At 49.2% G+C, this 22,209-nt stretch overlaps 6 protein-coding genes and 2 non-coding genes across 9 annotated transcripts; 6 read left to right on the forward strand and 2 right to left on the reverse strand.

Moving 5' to 3' along the window:
- The first annotated feature begins 137 nt into the window (after positions 1–137).
- LOC112345371 (pentatricopeptide repeat-containing protein At4g02750-like) lies at positions 138–2,067 on the forward strand. The gene is made up of 2 exons (XM_024671983.1): positions 138–168; positions 431–2,067. Exons 1-2 carry the CDS (start codon positions 138–140, stop codon positions 2,065–2,067), a joined length of 1,668 nt encoding a protein of 555 aa, XP_024527751.1.
- LOC112347331 lies at positions 206–322 on the forward strand. Its single transcript, XR_002992737.1, has one exon. It is a non-coding gene; the product is annotated as a U5 spliceosomal RNA (small nuclear RNA).
- Positions 2,068–2,123: 56 nt separating the features above from the next.
- LOC9655817 (cyclin-T1-3) lies at positions 2,124–3,494 on the reverse strand. The gene is made up of 6 exons (XM_002960915.2): positions 3,295–3,494; positions 3,138–3,219; positions 2,937–3,074; positions 2,647–2,822; positions 2,441–2,595; positions 2,124–2,385 (listed from the first exon to the last, which is right to left on the reverse strand). The coding sequence occupies exons 1-6, from the start codon at positions 3,432–3,434 to the stop codon at positions 2,261–2,263; spliced, it is 816 nt and encodes a 271-aa protein (XP_002960961.1). The 5' UTR covers positions 3,435–3,494; the 3' UTR covers positions 2,124–2,260.
- A 152-nt stretch (positions 3,495–3,646) lies between these two features.
- LOC112347337 lies at positions 3,647–3,763 on the forward strand. The gene has a single exon (XR_002992739.1). It is a non-coding gene; the product is annotated as a U5 spliceosomal RNA (small nuclear RNA).
- A 388-nt stretch (positions 3,764–4,151) lies between these two features.
- LOC9655818 (squamous cell carcinoma antigen recognized by T-cells 3) lies at positions 4,152–7,457 on the reverse strand. 2 transcript variants are annotated; one of them, XM_002960916.2, is made up of 16 exons: positions 7,318–7,457; positions 7,133–7,266; positions 7,020–7,074; positions 6,710–6,931; positions 6,386–6,658; positions 6,180–6,320; positions 6,003–6,128; positions 5,915–5,959; positions 5,782–5,862; positions 5,584–5,729; positions 5,412–5,535; positions 5,292–5,366; positions 4,858–5,235; positions 4,713–4,805; positions 4,529–4,652; positions 4,152–4,472 (listed from the first exon to the last, which is right to left on the reverse strand). In XM_002960916.2, exons 1-16 carry the CDS (start codon positions 7,426–7,428, stop codon positions 4,333–4,335), a joined length of 2,268 nt encoding a protein of 755 aa, XP_002960962.1. In that variant the 5' UTR covers positions 7,429–7,457; the 3' UTR covers positions 4,152–4,332. The 2 variants fall into 2 exon arrangements, with proteins under 2 accessions (XP_002960962.1, XP_024532060.1); XM_024676292.1 differs by having other exon boundaries at positions 4,152–4,481.
- A 151-nt stretch (positions 7,458–7,608) lies between these two features.
- Positions 7,609–9,406, forward strand: LOC9641452 (cytochrome P450 71A1). The gene is made up of 2 exons (XM_002960269.2): positions 7,609–8,584; positions 8,646–9,406. The coding sequence occupies exons 1-2, from the start codon at positions 7,661–7,663 to the stop codon at positions 9,282–9,284; spliced, it is 1,563 nt and encodes a 520-aa protein (XP_002960315.2). The 5' UTR covers positions 7,609–7,660; the 3' UTR covers positions 9,285–9,406.
- Positions 9,407–10,005: 599 nt separating this feature from the next.
- On the forward strand, positions 10,006–11,485 carry LOC9641453 (ribonuclease 1). Its single transcript, XM_002960270.2, has 3 exons — positions 10,006–10,787; positions 10,844–10,999; positions 11,057–11,485. Exons 1-3 carry the CDS (start codon positions 10,698–10,700, stop codon positions 11,483–11,485), a joined length of 675 nt encoding a protein of 224 aa, XP_002960316.2. The 5' UTR covers positions 10,006–10,697.
- Positions 11,486–12,159: 674 nt separating this feature from the next.
- LOC112345403 lies at positions 12,160–13,740 on the forward strand. The gene is made up of 9 exons (XM_024672120.1): positions 12,160–12,276; positions 12,398–12,465; positions 12,528–12,630; positions 12,688–12,843; positions 12,889–12,966; positions 13,020–13,078; positions 13,131–13,230; positions 13,287–13,409; positions 13,615–13,740. Exons 1-9 carry the CDS (start codon positions 12,160–12,162, stop codon positions 13,738–13,740), a joined length of 930 nt encoding a protein of 309 aa, XP_024527888.1.
- The last annotated feature ends 8,469 nt before the right edge of the window (positions 13,741–22,209 follow it).

The following is a 22,209-nucleotide window of genomic DNA, read 5'->3' on the forward strand; positions in this document are numbered from 1 at the left end:
CATCCCCTTTGGATCTTTATCTCTTTAGCAGCCTCACAGCCACGCAAATCAGACCTGCAATCACACAGGGATGAAATATCTCAAGAACCCTAATTTTCTTTAGGTTTGTCGAAATAGGGCTTGTGGAGTTATCCCACATGCCGGAGCTTGGTTTCAAGCCGGAGAGGAGTATATAAAGCGACCAAGAACGCCTAGTGCACCATACGGGCCGTGTGGTCAGCACAGAGCGAACTATTCTTTCGCCTTTTACTAAAGAATACCGTGTGCTGGCCACATAATAGCGGCATATCCAAATTTTTGGAACGCTTCCTCACGGAGGCACCCCCAACAAATCTATAATCTCAAGTTGGATTTACTGATTGCTTGATCATTATATTGTAGAATGTAGTAAGAGTGTTGTAAATGTTTCTAAGTGAGTGTTACTTTGCAGATTTGATCAGGCGGTGCCGCGGTTGCTTGCGTGATTTGAAGTTCGTCCACGGCGCTATCGTTGGCAGCGGCCTCGACAGTAGCAGATACCTTGCCAACCTCTTCATCGACGCCTATGGTCGTGCTGGTAGCTTCCAACTCGCCACCCGCACTTTCGACGCCATCCAGGTTCCGAACCTCCACTCTTGGAACACTCTCCTCGCGGCACAGGCCCGCACCGGGCACTTGTCACACCTTTCGGCTGCTTTTCACACAATGCCCCACCGCGACATTGTCTCGTGGAACACCATGCTGGCTGCGCTTGACTCGTGCCAGGATCTCCGCGTGACTGAAAATTTCTTTCAGAGAATGCCGTGCAGAGACGTGGTGTCCTGGACGAGCATCTTGCAAGCAAATGCCTGTAGAGGGGATTTTTTGGTCGTGCTTGAAATATTTGGTGCAATGCCCCAGCGCAATGTGGTCAGCTGGGCGGTGCTAATAGATGCATGCGCGCGAGCGGAGAGTCTTGGCTATGCTACATTAGCATTTTCAAAGATTCCGTGGAGAAATGCAGTGTCCTGTACTGCAGTCTTTACCACGATTGCCCGCACCGGGCATCATCTGCGAGCAATGAAATGTTTCGAAGGGATGCGAGAAAGAGATGTCGTGTCCTGGACCGTGCTGCTCCAATCCCTCGTAGACGTGGATTCAATTCAAAAAATCTTTCTTTTGATGCCGCAACGCACTGTGATATCATGGAACATTGTCGTCGCAGCATACGCTTTAAACGGGCACCTTGTAGAAGCTTGGCAGGAATTTGAATCTATGCTCGAAAGAGATGTAGTCTCCTGGAATCTGCTAATGCGGGCGACTTCTCTGGCGGGTCAAATCGAGAGCGCAAAGGCTTTCATGGAAAAGATGCCTCAAAGAGATTCCGTCTCGTGGAACACACTGCTTCACTGCTACGTGCAATGCAAGCTCTTGGCTGAGGCGGAGACCCTCTTCAAGAATATGCCTCAGCGCGACGCGGTATCGTGGAATCTAATCGCCCATGCATTTACCCAGGAAGGGTATCTAGGTGATGCGAAAGAAACAATAGCAAATATGGCCCAACATGACATTGTCTCGGGGACGATCCAAATCACACTCCTCGCCCAAAGTGGGCATTGCGAGCAAGCGAAAAGCGTGTTTGACTCGATGCCACTAGTCAACCTGCTGACGTGGACGTCTCTTGTGGAGGCATATGCCCAAAACGGGCATTTGTCGGACGCACTCCACATCGTGTGGAAGATGTGCTGTGACGGCTGGGAGCCCAACGAGCTGACATTTGGCGCAGTCCTTGTCGGCTACAGCCATGCAGGAATGCTGGAGGATGGGCGACAGTGCTTCCTGTCGCTGCAGTCCAGCTTTGGGATATCTCCGACACAAGAGCACTACTGCTGCGTGGTGGATTTGCTGGCGCGGTGCAACCAGCTGGGTGACGCCGAGGAGCTCATCCGGAGCATGCCACTGGTGCCAAGCGCGGCGGCGTGGACGAGCCTGTTGGGAGCTTGCCGGATCAATGGCGACTTCCTGCGAGGAGAGATGGTAGCTCGGCAAATGCTCGAGCTCGATGAAGCCACTGCTTACTTGCTGCTTGCAAACACCTTCTCGCAGTGATGCTTTGGTTTTCCTTTTGATGATACTGTAGAGAAGGAAGGGCCGGGTTCGAAATCTTTTTTTTTCTCTTGGCAGGAAAAAGAAGGAAAACAAAATATCAGTTTCCCGAAGACACTACCTGATTTTGTACAGTGTTTCGAGAGGATCGTCCTAGAGTTAACAGCGATGCCTCCGCCACCAAAGGAATTCTTTTCTAGCTGAATGTTTGGCTCGAAGTAAAAGCGTCCCCGTTCTCTCTGCTGCTTCTCCCGTTTCTCTGCTCGGCAGGGCTAAGAAGCGATGGATTGTCATACACTTCCAGCAACTGACTAGCAATCTCTGTACAAGCAAGAGTTTACGAAATTCTCTACGATTGAGAAAACGAAAGCTTTACCTTCGAGAAGAACAGGAGTTACATCGAGCTCATGCCACCAGAAACGCCCACCTTCTTCTTCCGGGAGCTTTATCTTGAGCAGCCTCGCGGCCACGTAAATCGCACCAGCGGCAACTTGGCCGGGTTTGAATTGTAAAACGAGTGTTGTCCGAAGCCTGCAATCGCATCCATCTCAAGGAAAACGAAAACACCCCGGAAGAACTTACCCGTCATTTAGAAAATTCCAGGCCCGCTGTACGAGGTCCTGCTTGAGAATGCGTAGCCTCTTCAGCGTAGCCACCAGTGGCTTGTGTGGATTTACCACACTTAAATCAAACTCTATCGTTGTGAGAACCAGCCGCTCTCCATACAGCACAAGCTGCTTTTCGGAGACATACAAATCCTACACCGCAAGAAAAAAAAGGCCAGGTTTTAGAACAGGAAGAAGAAGAAAAAAACTTCATAGAATCGAAGCAGTCCTAGAAAAAAGAAAAGATACGAGAAAGAGGTACTATACCCTGTCTTCCATGATTCTTTCCAGAGCTTTGGGGTCGTCTCGGTTACGCAACTCATAGGAAATAAACACTACCTCTTTGAGATAGCGGTGTGTCTCCTCCACCTTGGTGGCCAGAAGCATGCACGAGGTTGCCACAATCTAAGAAGAACTTGTGTGACACAGAGCTCCAAATCCAAAAACCCTAAACCTCGAGAGACTCACCAGGCAATTGTTCCTCAGCAGCGACTGGCGCGTGTAGAAGCGATGGCAAAATGTGATTGCGGTGGCGACGGTCATCTGCGACCTGGAGAGATTTTCCCAGCTCGCTCATAGCCTAGGGCAAAAACGAAAACAAGGGGAAGGGGAGCAAAATCCTTACACTTGGAGCTTCTTGCCCAGCTCCTGCGCGAAGGTGGAGTAGTAGCCCCGGTAGGACGCCTCCGTGCGCGCATCCATCCCATCTTGCAATGACGGCGATTTGCGTTCTAGCTCGTCTTTCGAAAACAACCACGTTGTCATCGCCCGGGTTTGAATCGCTTAAACATTACTAAGGGGCCCTCTCGCTCGCAACGGGAATCGAACTCCCAGTTGCTATAATAGAATATACTAATAGCCCTAAATCGTCCTAGGGCTGGGACTAGGGCTCGTCAAGTTATCCCACATGCCGCGGTTTACTTTCATGCAATGCAGTGGGTATATAACATGGACGAAGGCTTATTTTTCAATCACACAAGCCGTGTGGTCACCGCAGAGCGAACTATTCTTTCGCCTTTTACTAAAGAATACCGTGTGTTGGCCACATAATAGCGGCATATCCAAATTTTTGGAACGCTTCCTCACGGAGGCACCCACAAATCTATAATCTTAAGATGGATTGTCTTTATGGTCATTGGGAAGATTCTTTCTAAACAAGTTGACTAAATTAGGGGCTTTGGAGGTCAATTTCAGATTTTACATGGCTTTTAGCCCGGATCTTAGGCATTCGATATTGCACTGATGTTAACGGATCTTCTGTTAGAGGTGGACGAAATTTCTGCATAATCAATGGAAATGCCATAATTAAAGGGCCATCTACTCTTCCACGATCGAGAAGTTTTCTTGTTCCACTGACTTAATCTTAGTTATAAGCTGTTATCCTTTTTTATCCGGCTTAGAAAAGGAGAGTTTTTTGTTTGAGATTCTTCAGGCGAGAGTGTACACTAGGTGGAGACTAGTTCAAACGAGAGTTATAATCTCTTAGTGGAATGTCCTTCGACAGTGGGATTTCTAATGAGACTTGACTAGCTGTTGGAAATGGACGAGAGTTTTGACATGTCAAAGCAAGGTCCAAGTTGTTCGAAGAACTCTCTTTTCCTCCATTGTCACATTAGCTGGCACTAGTTCCAAGTTTTTACAATCAGTTTGAGAGCACACTAAATCAAGTTACAACTTTTTCCTTGGACTTGAGAAGCGTCTTCCGGAATTCCTCGTTGGAATTGAGGGCCTCGTCACTTTTGGGGGCCGAGCCTTGCCACCCGAGAGGTTTGATCTTATCCCGCTCTACCTTTTCACTACCACCTGAAACATCTAAGCAACGCATTCACGAACAGGCACACAAAAGAAAGACACGTTACCTTCTTGCTTTGGCTTTGGCTTGGAACGCGCTACGCTGACTTTGCGGGCACCCAGCTTGGTCCTGTTTTTGCTGATAGCGGCTGCGAGATTCTCCTCGTTTTCGAAATCTATGTACGCGAGCCCCTGCATAGGAAACAACTTCGTCAGAAACGTAAATTCGGTTTCGCAGCTTTTAGTCTTTACTCGAGAACGCCTTGTGTTCCGGTCCCTCAACAGTCTCACACCCTTGAGCCCACCGCAGGGAGCGAAAAACTCTTTTAGCTCCTTTTCCGTCAGCTGGAGAACATCCCTGGTAAGAACACACACGATGATAAAAGTAGCACCGTACCTCCAGGTCGATGTTTGAAACAAATGCAGTCAGCTCATCTGTGAAGACACGATTCTTCTTGAATTGCGTAGCGGCTTCTCCTCTTCCATCAGTTGTCGCAGGGGCCTGGCCTTGTTCGTTTGGTTTCTCACGCTCAGATGCATCCCTGTCTCCTTCATTCGTAGCCATCTTGGCTTCAGAATGCAGCTTGCCAGGTTCACGTTTAGGAGCAACCTTCTGTCGTTTTTTCTCCTCTTTTACATCTTTAGGCCTTTTACGTTTCGCCGCTTGCGCCGAGCTTTCCTGATTGCCCCGTTCATGCTTCATCCTTGGCTCTTTAAACTCCTCCGTATCTTGAACAGCCTCTATTGACTGTATTTCTTCTAGCCTTTGTCCAGCCTGTACACAGGTTATGTCAAGCAAAAAATTAGTCACTTTCAGTGCAAAAGCTCTACCTTTAAGGAAGCTTTCTCAAAGTCTTCCAATGTTCCAAACTCGCGTTCAAATTGCAGCCATCCCTCGCAGATTACCTGAAAACGACATGAACGATCACAATCAAGAATTAGAATCCATACCTTCGAGCCATTCCCTTCGAGCTTTCTAGAGTAGCATTTCCTATATAGCGCTCGAACTTCATTTATATTTTCCAGTCCAAGCTCCATGTTGATGTACCCTTGCCAAACTTCAGTCATCCATCCGCTGCACAAGGTGACGCTTTGAGTAAACGAGGGCTCGAAAACGGCTTACCTGGATTTAACCAAACGCTCCCAAATGCTTCGGGCCGCGCTGATATCCTTCGCTAAGCGAACTTCCATGCGTGCCCAGTATCCTTGCAGTCGCAATGACCGATCTACAAAGTCCGGAAAGTAGTTTGCCAGTAAATCGGCGGCACGCTGCAAGAGAAAAGAATCGCATACAAAACCTTTTAGAAACAAAAGGACGTACCTGAAATACTTCACGTAAACGCTCAACAGAGGCCATTTGCCTTCTCAAGCCATCCACCCGCGTTAAGAAGACGTCGAGATACTGCAATATATCTAGTTAGCAACTGCCAGCAACAACAGCTGCCTTTAGGTACCTCACTGGGCGTTTGGAAACCCCTCTTCATTGACTGCTCAAATACCTGGAAAAACCAATCAGATATATAAAGAAATGCAACGCCGTACCTCAGACATTTCTTCATCCGAGCTATTGAAACGCTCTAATGTCAACAAATATTTTCTCCATAGCTCACCAACCCATGGGCAATTGCGCACTGCCCTTGCGTAGACATTTTTGCAGACCACTGCAACCTGAAATAATCTTTGTTAGTGTTTCCATAGCATAATAATCGCGCGAACTACCTTTAGCTTCTGATCCAGGTAACCGGTGTATTTCAGCCACAAATCACTACTCACTGGGAAAGCTGTAACTGCACGTTCAAAAAGAACCTGGACTCTAGCTGGGTCGCTTTTACTTTTTTTCTGCTCGAAGTCAATATAAATCTGGAATAAGGATCATCAGCTAAAGCCAATTCCAATCAGCAAAACCTCGAGAATGAAAAACGTACCAAATAGTTCTGAAGAAGCTCTGCGTCTGCAGGTTTTCCACTTAGACTGTTTTCGAAGACTTTGCACTCTAGCCATCCTGATTCTGCCTTTTTATACGCTGCCAACACGTTGGCATCAACCCCAGCAAACTTGTCTTCGAGACTTCCAATAGTTTTCCCTTGCTCCCGTTCCCACTCTATGTAGTCATTCAGCGTAGGAGCGTGATTACTAAGCGGTACTGCTAACTGCCTGTGAAACAGGCTCTCCACGCGTCCAGCTTGTTTTTCCTTTTCCTGCGTGACTTGATCTTCTAAGCTACAGCCTTCCAAAGAGACAGACTTTACCTTGTCACCATCGGTATATTCGGCCATAGTCAGCAAAACAGCTTGTTCAAACTCGCGATAAGCCTCCCAAATCGCCGAACCCTCCGTCGCGTGAATCCCAGAAGCAGTGATGGCTCTCTCGTAAAGCTCTCGCATTTTCTGAAGCCCCTGAGGTGTGCACTGTGAAACTCCTGGGTCCCTGTCCTCTACAAACTCCAAGTAATCCAGCCAGAGTGGCACGTCCTGGGAAAGGAAAAAAATCGGAAAAACAAACCAGACAAAGCACGCGATTAGCAATCCGAGACGAGAATAAAGCTCACGTACCACGCACCAAGTACTCCCTGAGCCCGCGCTCGTACAACTCCACCACCGGCGATATATCGCTCCTGCGCCAGCGCGATCGTTGGCAGCTAAAACTAAAACAAGAAGATATCTAAAACGTACCCGTCCAAGAGATTTGCTTCGTCCCTGGCCCATTCCCGCCACATTCTCCCGGGTATCGGGAACAAGGCGTTCATGGCCTCCCTCGCGGCCCTGAGCCGGTCGAGATGCCCAGCCTTGCGAAGAGCAGCGACATACTGCGCAGAGACACTGCCAAAATCGAGAACAAGAGAGAGAGAGAGTAAAACCTGCTCGTGCGCCTCGTAGCTGTCCGGATTCGCGGCGAGCGCCACCTCCACAGCCGCGAGCTCGTCCTCCCCGTTCTCCCTCTCGCTCTCGCTATCGCTCGACGACGCCATTTCCTCGTCCACCCTTCAAACCAAGAACCCTAACCCATATCCATAAACCCTAAAGATGTCACGTGGCATGGTCAAGTCTCGAATGACTGGTTGTTTAACTGCTATATGGCAGCCTATATAGAACACCCGACGCTTTGTTGTTTCACAAAATTATATTTTTTTCTTCCTCTCCAATAGGAGTGTGCTTTGCTCGAGGCACATTGCAGCAAATCGATCGATCTTAACGAGCGGAATGGCGTCGCTCGTCAATGCCGCCCCCGCTCTCCAAGACGAAGGCCCGCCCAGCAACACCATCCGCGCCACCTTAACCATCGCCCTGGTGGCGGCGGTGATCGCGTGGTGGGCGATCGCCAAGAGCCGCTATGGTCTCAAGAATCTCCCGCCGGGTCCGCGAGGCCTCCCGATCATCGGCCACTTCCATCTCATCGGCCGCCTCCCACACGTCTCGCTCCAGCAGCTCTCCGCCAAATTTGGCCCGCTCATGTCCCTGCGCTTTGGCTTCGTCCCGGTGGTGGTGGTCTCCAGCCCCGCCATGGCGCGCGAGATCCTCAAGACCCACGACACCGCATTCGCGGATCGCCCCTACAAGATCGCCGCGAACTTCATCTTCTACGGGCAGCGCAGCATCTCCTGGTCCTCGTATGGCGATCACTTCAAGAAGGCGCGCAAGCTCTGCGCCACCGAGCTCTTCACCGCGCGCCGCGTCACCTCCTTCACGCACGTCATCCGGGACGAGCTCTGGAAGCTCAGCGGGGAGCTCCGCGCGGCGTCGGCGAGCGGCGAGGTTGTCAAGCTCCGGAGACACCTCCGGGGCCTGAGCTTCAACCTCATGACCCGGATCCTGATGAAGAAGGTCTACTTCGGCCCCGGCGCCTCCACCGACGAGAGCGCGCTGCAGGAGGCCAAGGAGTTCGTCAACATCATCGACAGCGTGCTCACCGTGGGCGGCGCCTTCGCCATCACCGATTTCTTCCCCGGGACGAAGTGGATCGACTGGACCGTCCCCGCCGCCAAGGCCGCCAGCGACAAGCTCAATAGCTTCCTCACCAAAGTTCTCGACGAGCAGCGCCCCGGCGAGGTCCCCGATTTCGTGGCCCTCACGAAGTCCTACTTCGATGGCCCCGACCAGATGAAATACACCAAGGCACTCCTTGTGGTAAGCCTTGGATTGCTTTCTTCATCGTACACACTTTTTTGATGGTCTCTTCTTCACGCAGGACATGTTTCTGGGAGGATCTGAAACGTCATCCACAGTCGTGGAGTGGGCTATGGCGGAGCTCCTCCACTATCCCAAAGTCATCGCCAAGGCACAGGAAGAGCTCGAGAGGGTTGTGGGACGAGAGCGCATGATCGAGGAGTCGGACTTGCCCAAGCTCGAGTACTTTAGTGCCTTGGTCAAGGAGGTGTTTCGGCTCCATCCCCCGCTCACCATGATGGTCCCTCACACCACCGCTCAAAACCAGAAAGTCGCGGGCTACGACATCGCCAAGAACTCGATGATCTTCGTCAATGTCTTCGCCATCGGCCGCGACCCGAGCGTGTGGAGCAATCCCCTCGAGTTCAACCCCGACAGATTCATGGGCACGAGCTTCAACGTGCACGGCCACGACTTCGAGCTCCTCCCGTTTGGATCCGGCAAGCGGGGATGCCCGGGCCTTCCACTCGGCCTCCGCAACGTCCAGCTCGTTCTCTCCAACTTGCTCCACGGATTCGACTGGAGCTACGCGGGCGACATCGAGAAGCACCAGATGACCGAGGCTATGGCGGTGGTCAACTTCATGGAGCACCCGATTAACGTGAGAGCGTCGCCGCGCCTCGACGATGCCACGTACAAAACCCTGTCAATCAATGCATAGTCAATCCCGAATGGTGGGAGTTTTAGAGGGCCAGTATGGAGATTTTATATTGGTTGCAGTAGCCATTACGATGATACTCTCGTCAATAAAATACCTTAGAGACCTGTCTAGGCCTTGTTGTCCCTACGTGGAAGTTACCACGAAGCTCCAGAATGTCTAGACGCAGTCGATCGTGACGCCGAGAGGAGTCCCGATCGGCATAAACGAGATCGGCCACGACGTACGCTTCCAGACCCAAATGTGGAACTCCCACGATTTCTCCGTCCGAGTGGAGACGCCAACAATGGGGTCTCGCCACCACGCCTGGAAGCTTGCCAGGCTTGCGGAGCTGCATGCCGTGGGTTTCCTTGATCCCATTCGAGAGCCATCACGGCAGATGATCGATCGATTGAGCCCTAGCAAGCTTATGCGAGATTGTGGTGCGGTCCAGAATGTGCACGTCAATCTCCTCGTGCAAGCATCCCTACGTGCAGGGGCGAGCTTTGAGAATCCCAGAAGCTCTCCCGATGCGTATGCGTATGGCCGCCGGCTGATCCCGCCAGTGTCTTGCTTTTCCCACTACAAACAAAATTGACGAGCGAACCAGAGGAAAAAAACTATAGAGACCTTTTCCAGAAGTGCCATCATCAACTACCATTCCACGTTGTGACTGTAGTTCCAGGAGTCAATCGCGAAGATTGGTTGGAGTTTTTAGGGTTCCAGTGAGGAAGAAGAGCAATGTCCCATTAGCGACGGAGATTGTATACGTGTTGCAGTAGCCATTGGCGGCTCGGAACTGTCCAGTCCCTCCCACCACTGATAGCTCTCGCCCAGGAATATAATACCTACAGTGATCATCCCAGGAATTTCAGGATCTCGAGCGTTCCAATCCAAGGAAGAAAATGATTAGCAGGAACGTGCTAAGGCTGCTTCCTGTGTATTGTCCCGACGTGAAAGCTACGACAATGATGTATCCAGGGCGTGGGCGGCGTTGATATAGACGCCCTGGGCCTCCGTCGGCCGTGGCCACGCCGCCAATTGTGCCATTGGACGCCCTGGGATCGAAGAATGGGGGGCCCGCGGCGTGGATCGCCGTGGGCTTACTTGTGTTGTAATCTTCGTGGATGTAGAACTGGAAATCGATGGATTCGGCAGCGGCCCAGATGGGCGCGAGGAAGCCCAGCGGTAGCAGTAGCATTTCTCCTCTGTTTTGGAAAGAAGGTTCTCTGTTTTTAGGGTTCTTGGAATTAGGGCTCTTGAGATTTTAGGGCTCTTTGATTCAAACGAATTGATTGCGCGCTCTTTCGTTTTGGTCGGTTACCAGAAACAGCTGCGGCCGGATCCCATCGCTCAGCCGCATGACGACGCAGCGAGCGAATCTCGACAAAACGCCCAAGAGTTATATGGGAACTGTGGGATCACTAACAGAGGAAAATGTCGAAGCTCCCGGCCGCGCTCTTGGTTGGATTCTTCACTATGTTGGGCACATCGTCGGCATTCGATTTCTTTTACCTCGTCTTGGAGGTTAGAGATGGATTCCAGATTGTTTCTCTTCGCAGCATTGATCTGTTTGGATATAGTGGCCTGGATCATACTGTGATGCCGCGACCAGCTGCTGCTACCCACAATCCGGGAAGCCAGCCTCCGATTTCTCGATCCATGGGCTCTGGCCAAACAATCTCGATGGAAGCTACCCCGAGAACTGCGATCCCTCGAGACCATTCAATGCCTCTCAAGTAAGTGTCCCAATCGATCCGATGGAAGACGAACGAAGATCTTATACCTGATTCCAGATTGGAGGTCTTCGCGGCGACATGGACGCGCTGTGGAGCTCGCTATCCTGCCCGAGTAGCAACAGCGAGAAATTCTGGGCGCACGAGTGGGAGAAGCACGGGACGTGCTCGGAGAAGATCCTGCGCAGCCAGCGCGATTACTTCGCCGCTGCGCTGCGCCTGAGGAAGAGCGTGGATCTTCTGGGAGCGCTGGAGCAAGCAGGAATCTCGCCCGACGGAAAATCCTATCCCCTTGCCCTGATCAAGAACGCGCTCCAGGACGGAGGATATGCCCCTGGAATCACCTGCAATGCCGACGACGACGATTCCGGGAGCTCCCAGCTCTACCAGATCTATCTGTGCGTGAGCAAAGAGAATCTAGAGATCACGCCCTGTCCTGTGCTCCCTCGCAGCTCTTGCCACTCGAGAGTGGAATTCCCAGTGTTTTGATAAACCCTAGCTAAATTTCATTCTTGTGCGCATTTTAGGGGAGAGAGGGAGCGTTCTAGAAGTCGGATGCGATCGATCGCTCCATAATGGAAGCTGGAGCGCCAAGCGACTGGCGCATTCTTAGGTTCGACTGCCTGCCGGGTTGTATTGTTTCTGGATCTCTTTCTTTCGGGTTTAATGCCGCTACCTCGCATGGATTCTGGGGTCTTGCCGCTTGAGCAGCCGAATGGATCATCCAGCAGGAGATTTCCGAGCGATATCTTCAAAAAGAGGGCCAATGCTTTGCAAATCCTTGAGATTCCTCAGCAAAACGAGCGAGGAAAGAAAGAACATCGTCAAAACGAGGTGGCATTTTCTTTTTATAAGCGTTTCAAGAGTGGTGTTCATCTTCTTTGTGCTACACCAGATCGAAGGATTGCATACGGCGCTAGACGTGGTTAGAAGAGAGATAGTCAATGTCCAGCATGAGGTGTGTGATTGTTTCTTTCTTTCTTCCTTTCGTTTTTCCTTTTCATTCACATAAGCTCCCGCAGGCTGAGAAGCTCTCGAGTAACATCATGGCTGCGCAACAGGAGTTTTTGCAGCTGGTTTCTCAGGTTTATGGATTTAGTACTCTGCCACTGGAAGCGTAAAGTCTTTGCAGATACAAAAATGTGTACCAGAGCATACTAAGGATGCCAAACACCTCCCAGACAGAAGATTTTCATCACTACGAACCCGTAGTGAGAGCATCTTCAGTAGCTGCTCCACTGGCAGATCAGGCTCTACTGACAGTGGTGGCCCTGGACGAGGTAGCCGAGTCCAAAGAGAGTTGCTCGGAATGCCGAGCGAGATATCTTCAGATTCCACAAAACAAGTAACGTTGTTCTTGCCATGCAAACTAGTATCTAGCATGATGTTTTCACTTTACAGGGTTGGCTGTGGAAGACCCCTCTCATGTCCAATGACAAGTCCCTGAAAAATCGGTGGACTCGAAGATGGTTTGAAGAAGTTTATAACTTTAGTTCTCGTTGGGACATTTTTTTTATATACCTTGATGCAGGTTCTACTTGAAAGGATTTCTTTTGAGCTACTACAGGGTGAAGGAGAGCTTGACATCGCCGGAGGTGGATATCCAGGGCAAAGAACCAAGGCGAATCTTTGATGTATGTGTGCCTTCCCATTTAACTTTCTTCTAAGCTACTTTGTTTTTCTTTTGTAAGCTATCCAGTAGGAGCACGGTCATTCGGAAGCCTCATTGGGACGACCTGGGTAAGAAAGTTCACGATGCAAGGAAATTTGCTCCAGACGGGGATACTCTTGTCGGTGATGATCCATCAAGCTTTCTTGGGTTTCTCATCTTTGTTCAGATACCAGAGGTACCGTTGTTTAAATTTTTTGCCTGTATTGAGCCCTTTTCACAGGGAAAGCTATGCCTGCGAGCAGAAACCACCGAGGTTGCTGCTTCATGGCTCTCGCTGTTTTCTAGACGTCTGATGCAAGTAAGTTAAGTTAGCAAAGTGGTGGTATGCTAAAAGAAATGGTTTTATTTCAGACCTCATATGTAGAGAAGGCCCAGGTTTTGCACATGCAACCAGATAAAACTGTGCTCAAGTAACAAGAATGTATATATTTCTTTCCTTGTTCTTAATTTGCTTGTTGTCAGACTGCTGGAAAATCCTAATGTTGAGCACTGGGATTTTAAGGACTGTGCTGATACGGAGTCTTTACTTATTGGCCTTTCGGACTTGCTTCCAAGCTGTTCCGTAAGTTGACACCATTCCAGTTTAATTTCCTACTAATGTAACCTCAACTCTTTCAGTCTGTCAAGAGCCTTAGTTTAGCGAACTGCAAGTTCGGTGACAAAGAGATGTCAAAGATACAAGGACACTTAGCGACCATGTCCATGTCTCTGAAGGTCGCCCTTGAAAAACTTGACTTTAGCGTAAGTGTAAAGTGAAGTGCCATCGCTATTAGCATTTTGTTGACGCTACAGGAGAATATGATTCGAGCAAAAAGTGCTTCGGGTCTGGGTTTGGCAATCTCTGAAAGCAGCACGCTCCAGGAACTACTTTTGGACCATAACCAGCTCTCTGACCGGGTTTGCTCATACATATATCGTTTTCACTGACATGAACCAAAAACTGTAGGGGCTGGAGATTCTTGCAAGAAATATTTGGGAGACTGGCCGTCCTATAACCGCCGCACTTCAGAAACTTTCAGTGGTCGACAATGGGATAACCGATAAAGTATTTCATACAGCTTTGAGTGTATAATATTGCCATGACGTTTGCTACCTGTGCAGGGCGTTCACACACTAGCCGATATCATCGGCAAGGCACCGCCGCCGATCGGACTCAAAGCTTTGCACATTGGAGAGAACAAGATTTGTGATCAAGGAGCGGCTGTAAGTGAAAGTTTTTATTATTCTCATTCTTCCAAACAAAATCAAGCTAAAAGGCATTTTTCCAGATTATGAAAATCTCCAAAGCCCTCCCAAGCATCGCCGTCGACTTGCAGAGCAACTTGAGCGGCGGCGAGATTGTCCTGGCTCAACCAAAAGCAAGCTTTCCATGCGCCAGGATTATTAAGGCAAGTTTTTTCCATTGTCATCTGGGAGGAACACGCCAGAGCTCGCGTTGGCTGTCCGTCTCCCACACCACAATGTAGCCGTCGTCCTCCACCGAGAGCCCGGCCGTTCTAACACAATTCGGCTGTGGCTTGCAGTAGACATTGGATGCGAAGGCAAACTGCGGCTTTCTCCCCCAATTATCCACAATAACCATATTGGAATCGACTTGGAGGCTGACGGAGCACGATGCATACCGGTTCTTCATGACCCTCCCGCTGTTCCACACCTCCCTCTTGCCACCCAGGCCATCACGCCACTCGTAGAGGACGAAGTAACAGTCGCTCCTGATCAAGGCCTTGAACTTCTGGTTTTTCGACTCCAAGATGTACGGACCCATGAAGAAGGAGCCGACGGATCCATGCCCGCTGATCATGCTCGTCGCAAAAGGCCAGCAGTCCTCCACGACGAGGTCCGGATCGCCAGGCACGGCGTCCCGGCGGAGCAAAGAGAAAGCTGACTCGTTCCAAAGATCACGGCCATGCAAGCTCGAGTTGTCCGTGGTTTCAACGCTCCAAAGCTCCTCTCTGTCCGGCTGTCCCTCCCAAGAGACGTAGTCAATGGCAAAGAGCTTGGAGAAGACGATCATGGATCCATACCCGTGAGCTTGGGACTCGGTGTAGATGGTGTTGAAGATGTCCCAGTAGGCTTGCTGCAAGGTTTGGGTGGACAAGATCATGGACTTATCGGGCGAGATGGAACACAAGCTGTAAACCCTGGAGGGGGCGATGCTGAAGAACCAGAGGCGTATCGAGGCTTTGATCCTGTTCGTGACCATGAACGTATAGCTGAAGCTCCTGCCTGAGCTGTACGAGGAGTCGTAGGAGAGCTGTCTGATGCGATTGGAGATGGCATTTGTAATCCTCCTGGCTTCGAACTGGGAGAAGCGTCCCACATGCCTCCTCTCCCGGATCGTCACGCTAGAACCAGGCCAAGGTTGCAGGAAGAGCAATAAGATGACAAGGGATGCCACCTTGATCATGGCGTGCCCAGAGAGAGAGAGGGGGAGAGAGAGAGAGAATTCCTCCTATATAAAACAAGCGTTTTGAATGTACATTATCGTAGCTGCCAAGTTTTGTCTGGACTCATTTATAAAAAGTGGCTCGGGCGCCGAAGCTCTCTTTGAACTTATCATGTTTGTATCGGACTATAGGCTGCGAACAAAGTTACAAGTGGTGTAGATCTTGAAGTGAGTTTTGAGTCGTTGATCCTATGCCTTCATGACCATCCTATGTCGTATAAGGGCCAGCCAAGCTGGGGCCCAACCACTCCATCGAGATCGTGAAGAACGATCCTGTATACGATGCTGAAGCATTCCAATATCTTCCGAATTCCAATCTAAGGTGTGACAAAAGAATGGACCCAGCAAATGCTGGAGAACGTACCCTTTAATTTGGAAGTCATGTTTGTTATTTAAGATATATTTGATAACTAAGCAAGAACTCAACCACAACAAAGCTTCTGGGAGTTCTACTACCCATGTTCAGTACGTATAAGAGCATGGGTATGATTCTAGGGATATTCTTATATATATTGTGTTATTGAGATTGGACACACCAGTCAGAAATCGATTTTCATTGGATCTTGAGTGTGTGGCAAGGTTGCAAGATTCCCTCACAATAGATGGTGACCACAGTGGGATGCCTCTAGCTGAGACATCATCCCAGATGTAGATCTATACACTCTTGACAAAGGAAAATAGATGGTGGCTGCAACCCTTCAATAAACATCAGCGTTGATATTTTTGCCACTCTCACAGAAGATGGGGATCACTTTGAGAGCACCACACATTCCTGAAGGCTTTTTATGATATTGGTCGATTGAGGAACAGTATTAAATCACTAATATTATTAAAAATCTTATTAGAAGTTCTTAAATTTTAAGATATCCATCATCTCAAAATTGTTGATAAAATTTTTCACCTAAAAAGGAAGGCTCCAGAATATAATCCTTTATTAAGGTATATACTCTATAAAGTCTAAAGACTAAGGTTCCAAATATATAATAGGGATAATGGCATGACACATTGTTTAACTCCTCATTAAATGTGTTTGTCCTTATTTTGCTATCATATTAAAGCTTCTAGCCATCATCACTGGATAATTACTTTAATATAAAGAGGTATCACATTAAGGCATACATCACTGGCTCACTTCAATATCCAAAAGTATCACATTAAAGCTTATAACCACAAACCAACAAAGTTTCCATCTCTTAGATAGGAAAAAAAATTGGTTATATTCCTGTTTATTTGGGAGATGAAAATGTTCTTATTTGGAAAAAGAAAATTTTAAACCTCATTGGTTTATACTTTTCTTAAACATTCTGATTCCCTCTTAGGTCCATAGTGTCTATTCAGTTGGGCAAATTCACCCAAATGGAGTAGTGTTTATATATATGGCAAATCTTAAAAGTATCACAAGACTCTCTTGTTAGTATAGAATTTAGTGTCTTATTATATAGTGAGAATAACATAGCTTCAAGTACTGGTCCAGATGGCACAAGGAGAATGGTGTGCATTGGAAATGATGAGAGAAGCATGAAGATTCGTTAATCATAGGAAGAAAGCATTTCTTCGCACATATCACATAGCCATCGACTTTTCCTCCCAATTCCCCTCGTGCAATCGGGTTTTGGTTTGTCCAAAACTGAAGAGATTTCCTCCCAGACTATATCATATTTGTTTCGCATCCAATCTTTTTCATTCTTGGAGAGACTTTCCTTCACCGTAGTTTCTAAAGCGAAAGAGATTATATGGAGTTTAAGTTCTGATAAGGATGAACAGGGTCTTGTTCATCACAAGAGGCTACAAAGGAAAACACACCCTACTCTCTGGTGTCCCCTAACTGCCTACCGCGCCTCTAGAGAGCTCTGGAGAATATGCTATGCCAAGCATATTCGTGTCACTCCCACTCGAGCACTAAGGTGCTCGCTCAAGGAGCTCTCTCACGCCAAGTGCTTGTACGTGTCGCTGGAACAAAGGAGGTAACGCCTTGGTAAAAATATCTGCAACCTGCTCTGTTGTTCCACACTGGATGAGCTCCAAAAACACGCTGGCTCACTTGATCTCGAATATAATGGAACTGCACCTGGAAATGTTTGGTACGCCCAATAGCACCCTGGTTATCGCAAAAGATAACTGTTGGCGCTAGCTGAGAATAGCCGATGCCATCCAAAAGCTGTCATAGCCAGCAACATTCCTTAGCTGCTTGAGTAGCTGCAACATACTCTGCTTCGGTCGACGATAACGCTATAATTGACTGTCACTTACTGCACCATGTGAGAGCGCCGCTGCCGAGACTAAAAATATAACCTGAGGTGGATCTGCGCTGCTCAACCTCGCCTGCAAAGTCAGCGTCCGTGAAGCCAAACAGTCGCATACCTGCTGGGACTTTGGAGTACGTGAGTGCAAAATGTCTGGTCCCCTTCAAGTAGTGAAAGATACGTTTGACTGCTAACCAATGAAGAAATCCTGGAGTCTCGAGAAATTGGGACACTGCTCCCACTGAAAAAGCCAAATCTGGCTGTGTGCAAACCATTAGGTAGACTAAGCTGCCAACCATCTGTCGGTACGGTATCTGCTTCATCTTCTCGCATTCCTCGACTGTTTGTGGGACTTGATCTTTGCTGAGATGGAGGCCGGCTTCCATAGGAGTTGACGCTTCATTCAGCCCAGCAAAATGAAACCTCTCCAAGATATCGTCAACATACTTCTGCTGTGATAATTGTATGATGCCAGCCTGCCTGTTGCGTATAATCTCGATCCCCAAACAATATTTCACTGGTCCAAGATCCACCATCTTAAGTCGTGCCTGTAGCTCACGCTTGAGCTGCTGCGAGTTGGACCGACTAGTAGACAATCGTCTACATAGAGTGCAAGATAAATATATGTTGTACCTAACTTGCGAAGATAAAAGTTAGAATCTGCTGAAATACTCACAAAACCGATGGAGAGTAGATAGCTGTTCATCATCGCATGCCACTGCCGTGGAGACTACTTTAATCCATATAAAGCCTTCTTAAACTTGCACGCCTTTGATGACATATCCTTCTGGCTGAAGGACATAAACTTCCTCGTCAAGATCGCCATAGAGAAACGCCGTGGTGTGCTCCACGTCTAAATTCTGCTGGGCTGCAAGATTGAGTAACAAGCGGATAGAGGCCATCTCCATGAGAGACGAATACTCAGAATTTGCTGCTGCTTGCCACTGCTCACACTCAGGACTGGAGAGTGCCTCACGCAAATTCTTGGGAACCAAGATATCTTGGCCTTGACAGAATAATTCCAGAAACGCCTGGAGGAGCTGCTGCATAGTAGAACGTGTTGGAACCACTTGGAGCTGTCTGGGCACGCTCTCTAGCTTGAGCTTGCTGCCGAGAAGCTCGGCGGGCAGCCTGAAAGTCAAGCCGTTCTTGAAATTGTGCCCCTGCTTCTGTGAGTGTGCGGATCCGAGTAGATCGTCTTAGCACTGGCTGTGGTGAAGGCTGAGTACTCCACTTAAGCCCATCTCTCCGCCAACTGGAGGAGACGTTGGCCTGAAGTGTCGTGCCAAAAATACCGCCTGCTGGTGGGTTGAGAGAATTTATCGGAGTGCTCCCACTCGCTTCAGCATCACTTGCCGCTGCGTCTATAGGGACGGGCTGATTGGATCCTGCTGCTGGAGCTGCACTTGCGCTAGGGTTCTCTTGTTGAGAGTGGCCCTGTGCCACGTGGCTAGTCCACGTGGAGAGACACGAGTCTTCACCGGTTCACCATTGCTATGACGGATCTTGAGCACCTTCACACGGTTTCACCTTTCGTTAGATGGTATCGGAGCAATGCCTGGGAGAGCGAGAAGAATTCGAAACCGTAGGATCAGGGCGACACTTGCTAGGGTGAATCGGAGCCTCCGTCTACGTAAACAGAGGCGTGCCCTAATCCAAACGCTCCAGGCCTTGCAAGAGGCACTGAACGACTAAGAACCTGGACCTAGACTTGAACGAGTGGTGGGATTGGGTGTCGGCACCCATGGCAGCCACTGTTCCTACAAATCCGCAATCCACCACCTATTTCCCCTCCCATCAGAAATCCGACTGTGCCTACAGCGGATATCGTTTCAGTGGACGCAAATCCACCAAAATTTGATGGGAGGAACTGGCGCTTCTGGAAGACAAAATTCGAATCCTATATGGATGAACGAGGCCTCTGGGACATCACCAAAGGAACTGAGACACTTCCAGATACAGCTACAGTGGATGAAACTGCGAAGTATCGCAAGAAGGACCGGAGAGCTTTGGGCAAATTCCATGCAGCGCTGGAGGGGCGAGAATTCCATTGCATTGGACGGTGCAAGAGTGCGTGGGAGGCCATGAAGCAGACTTACCAGATCCCTTCAACATCCCATCGCATATTTTTACGGAAGCAGCTTCATGCATTGGTGATAGCTGAAGGGGATGACCTCAAGGATCATCTTGCTGGTGTGAGAACCATCTTAGATGATCTTAAGGATGTGGGAGCAAACATAGAGGATGAAGAAGAAGCAGAGCTGGTGCTCGTCACACTTCCTCCATCCTTTGATCCTCTCATACGTAGCCTCACTACCACTGGAACTCCTCTAACCCTGAATGGCGTGATCAGTAGCCTCCAGGACGATGATCTGAGACGAAGAGCAACAACAGGATCAGAGGCCGTTGCATTCTACTCTTCTCTCAGGAAAGAAACAGTGAACAAAGGGAAACAAGGAGCCTCGTCATCCAAGAAGCCCAAGTGTTCTCATTGCAACAAGAAAGGCCATGACGAAGCTCAATTCTGGGTGAAAAATCCATCTCTCAAGCCTGTAAGGAACAATGCAAAGAAAAAGGTGGTACACGCCTTCATCTTGTCACGAGCTATGGCTGTGGCAGCACTGTCTGCAGAGTGCATCTACCTGGATTCTGCTGCTACAGACCATATGTTCAACAGTGATAAGTACTTTGAAGCCTATGTTCCTACAGCCACAGAGAAGAATGTCATCGTTGGCAATGCCCAGCAGCTTGCTGTGAAAGGAGTTGGAACCATCAAGTTCACTTTACCACAAGGAATAGTCGTAAAGATCCACGAGGTTCTTTATATTCCTGGTTTATGTGCTAATTTGTTCTCTGTGGGACAATTTGCTGAGGATGGGTATCAGTTCGCCATTACACCTCGCCAATTCCAGCTGATCTCGACCACAGGAGCCATCCTCACAGCGTCCCGGCCTGGACGGCGTGACCTCTACCGCCTTACCATGCTGCCAGATCTTGCTGGACGGAGTCCTGGCCTACACGCACAAAAGACAACGACCAGTCACTCACTGGAGCTTTGGCACGCACGCCTGGGGCATCCTAGTGCTGATAGAATCAAGCAGCTCGCACGTGAGCAGATGGTTGAAGGTCTAGACCTGGACCCAAGAGCCGTTCTTCCATTTAGCCAGGGCTGTCAGCTAGGAAAATCCACTCGCCAACCTTTCCCCAAGACTGGAGCATCTCGAGCTACAGAGCTCATGGAACTTGTACACACTGATGTGTGTGGCCCGATGGCCACCACAGCAGTGGGAGGTATCCAATACTTTATCAGTTTCATTGATGACTACAGTCGTCGCACAATGATCTACCCTATGGCTCGCAAATCCCAATCGTTACACTACTTCCAGACTTTCAAGGATATGGGAGAAACACAAACTGGGAAAATGCTCAAGCGATTGAGAAGTGATGGTGGAGGCGAATTCACTTCCAATGCTTTCAACCAGCTGTGTGAGCAAGGAGGGATTGTGCGAGAACTTACAACGCGAGAGACTCCACAACAGAATGGCGTAGCTGAGCGCAAGAATCGCACACTAGTGGAGAGTGCTCGGGCAATTCTACTTTCCAGTGGTTTGCCTCGCAGCTTCTGGTTTCACGCTGTCTTGACGGCGAACTATCTCCAGAACCGGCTCCCCACCTCTGCCCTTGCTGACATCACTCCTGAAGAAGCATGGAGTGGCAAGAAACCTACAGTTACGCATCTGAGAATATTCGGGTGTGACGTGGGCACACATCCCTGATGGAATGCGCAAGAAATTGGATCCCAAGAGCCAGAAGGCTGTGTTTGTGGGCTACAGCCTCGATCACAAAGCCTATCGTCTCTGGAATCCAATCACGAAGCAGGAGATCCTGAGCAGAGATGTGGTTTTCAACGAGAATTCGTTTCTTCCTTCTAGTCAAGGTTCTACTTCCAGACCTACCTTGACCGAAGAAAATGACGTTGAAGCGGAACAAGATCAGTTGACTGTCGGCACTATCACTGTGCCGCTTCAAACAGTCCCTACACAACAACCCATGCCCGCTTCTACTCCAACACCACCAACCCCGCCGCCTCCTCCAGATCCTCTACGCAGATCGATCCGCACAAGGCGGCCTACTGAGGGTCTCATCGAGACAATGGTCTCCTCTCGTGCAGCTGGGACTCCTACTGTTCCGAGGACCTATGGAGAAGCCATGGCCTCACAGGAAGCGTCTTACTGGCGTGTAGCAATGGAAGCCGAGATTGCTTCACAGCAAAAGAACGAGACACATGTTCTTGTTCCAACTGTGGCTTCCAATCGCCAGATTATCAAGAGCATGTGGGTGTATGCTCTGAAGCTTAATCCTGATGGCTCGGTTCGCTACAAGGCGCGATTGGTGGCGAAAGGATGCTCGGAAGTTCCTGGACTTGACTACAACGACACCTTTGCTCCAGTGGTTAAGCATTCTACTCTTCGTTCCTTGATTAATTTTGTTGCGGTGGGAGACTTTGATCTGGAACAGATGGATGTGACCACGGCGTTTCTTTATGGCGCGCTTGAAGAAGAAATCTATATGGCACAGCCAGAAGGATTTCTAGCCGCTGGAAAAGAGGATCATCTCTGGCTTCTCAAGAAAGCTGTCTACGGCTTGGAACAAGCACCCAGATCTTGGTACAAACGCTTTGACGATTTTATACTAAGTGTGGGCATTTCCCGTAGCGAGGCAGTAGCACAATCCAAGGTAAGTAGAGCCTCGAAGGTACATGAAGATGCGTTTGTACGCGCCCAGATATTTCTTTTGCCAGGTCCATAATCATCGCTTAATGTTTCTCCAGGTTAAGCGAGATCTTTGCAGC

The sequence above is a fragment of the Selaginella moellendorffii genome, unplaced genomic scaffold, assembly GCF_000143415.4.
Source record: "Selaginella moellendorffii unplaced genomic scaffold, v1.0 SELMOscaffold_0, whole genome shotgun sequence".
Lineage (NCBI taxonomy): Eukaryota > Viridiplantae > Streptophyta > Lycopodiopsida > Selaginellales > Selaginellaceae > Selaginella > Selaginella moellendorffii.

What these genes read in the sequence shown, in the direction of transcription:
- LOC112345371 (XM_024671983.1), top strand. Translation starts at nt 138, where the DNA reads ATGCCGGAGCTTGGTTTCAAGCCGGAGAGGA. An exon ending in TGGTTTCAAGCCGGAGAGGA is followed by an intron (nt 169 to 430) that starts GTATATAAAGCG and finishes GTTACTTTGCAG; the next exon opens with ATTTGATCAGGCGGTGCCGC.
- LOC9655818 (XM_024676292.1), bottom strand. Translation starts at nt 7,428, where the DNA reads ATGGCGTCGTCGAGCGATAGCGAGAGCGAGAGGGAGAACGGGGAGGAC. An exon ending in GAGCGTTTGGTTAAATCCAG is followed by an intron (nt 5,536 to 5,583) that starts GTAAGCCGTTTT and finishes CACCTTGTGCAG; the next exon opens with CGGATGGATGACTGAAGTTT. An exon ending in GCCAAAGCCAAAGCAAGAAG is followed by an intron (nt 4,482 to 4,528) that starts GTAACGTGTCTT and finishes TGCGTTGCTTAG; the next exon opens with ATGTTTCAGGTGGTAGTGAA.
- LOC9655817 (XM_002960915.2), bottom strand. Translation starts at nt 3,434, where the DNA reads ATGACAACGTGGTTGTTTTCGAAAGACGAGCTAGAACGCAAATCGCCG. An exon ending in TGGAATTTTCTAAATGACGG is followed by an intron (nt 2,596 to 2,646) that starts GTAAGTTCTTCC and finishes ATGCGATTGCAG; the next exon opens with GCTTCGGACAACACTCGTTT. An exon ending in AACTCCTGTTCTTCTCGAAG is followed by an intron (nt 2,386 to 2,440) that starts GTAAAGCTTTCG and finishes TTGCTTGTACAG; the next exon opens with AGATTGCTAGTCAGTTGCTG.
- LOC112345403 (XM_024672120.1), top strand. Translation starts at nt 12,160, where the DNA reads ATGCCAAACACCTCCCAGACAGAAGATTTTCATCACTACGAACCCGTA. An exon ending in AACCAAGGCGAATCTTTGAT is followed by an intron (nt 12,631 to 12,687) that starts GTATGTGTGCCT and finishes TTCTTTTGTAAG; the next exon opens with CTATCCAGTAGGAGCACGGT. An exon ending in TTGAAAAACTTGACTTTAGC is followed by an intron (nt 13,410 to 13,614) that starts GTAAGTGTAAAG and finishes CAAAAACTGTAG; the next exon opens with GGGCTGGAGATTCTTGCAAG.
- LOC9641453 (XM_002960270.2), top strand. Translation starts at nt 10,698, where the DNA reads ATGTCGAAGCTCCCGGCCGCGCTCTTGGTTGGATTCTTCACTATGTTG. An exon ending in TCTTTTACCTCGTCTTGGAG is followed by an intron (nt 10,788 to 10,843) that starts GTTAGAGATGGA and finishes GTTTGGATATAG; the next exon opens with TGGCCTGGATCATACTGTGA. An exon ending in GACCATTCAATGCCTCTCAA is followed by an intron (nt 11,000 to 11,056) that starts GTAAGTGTCCCA and finishes ACCTGATTCCAG; the next exon opens with ATTGGAGGTCTTCGCGGCGA.
- LOC9641452 (XM_002960269.2), top strand. Translation starts at nt 7,661, where the DNA reads ATGGCGTCGCTCGTCAATGCCGCCCCCGCTCTCCAAGACGAAGGCCCG. An exon ending in ACACCAAGGCACTCCTTGTG is followed by an intron (nt 8,585 to 8,645) that starts GTAAGCCTTGGA and finishes TTCTTCACGCAG; the next exon opens with GACATGTTTCTGGGAGGATC.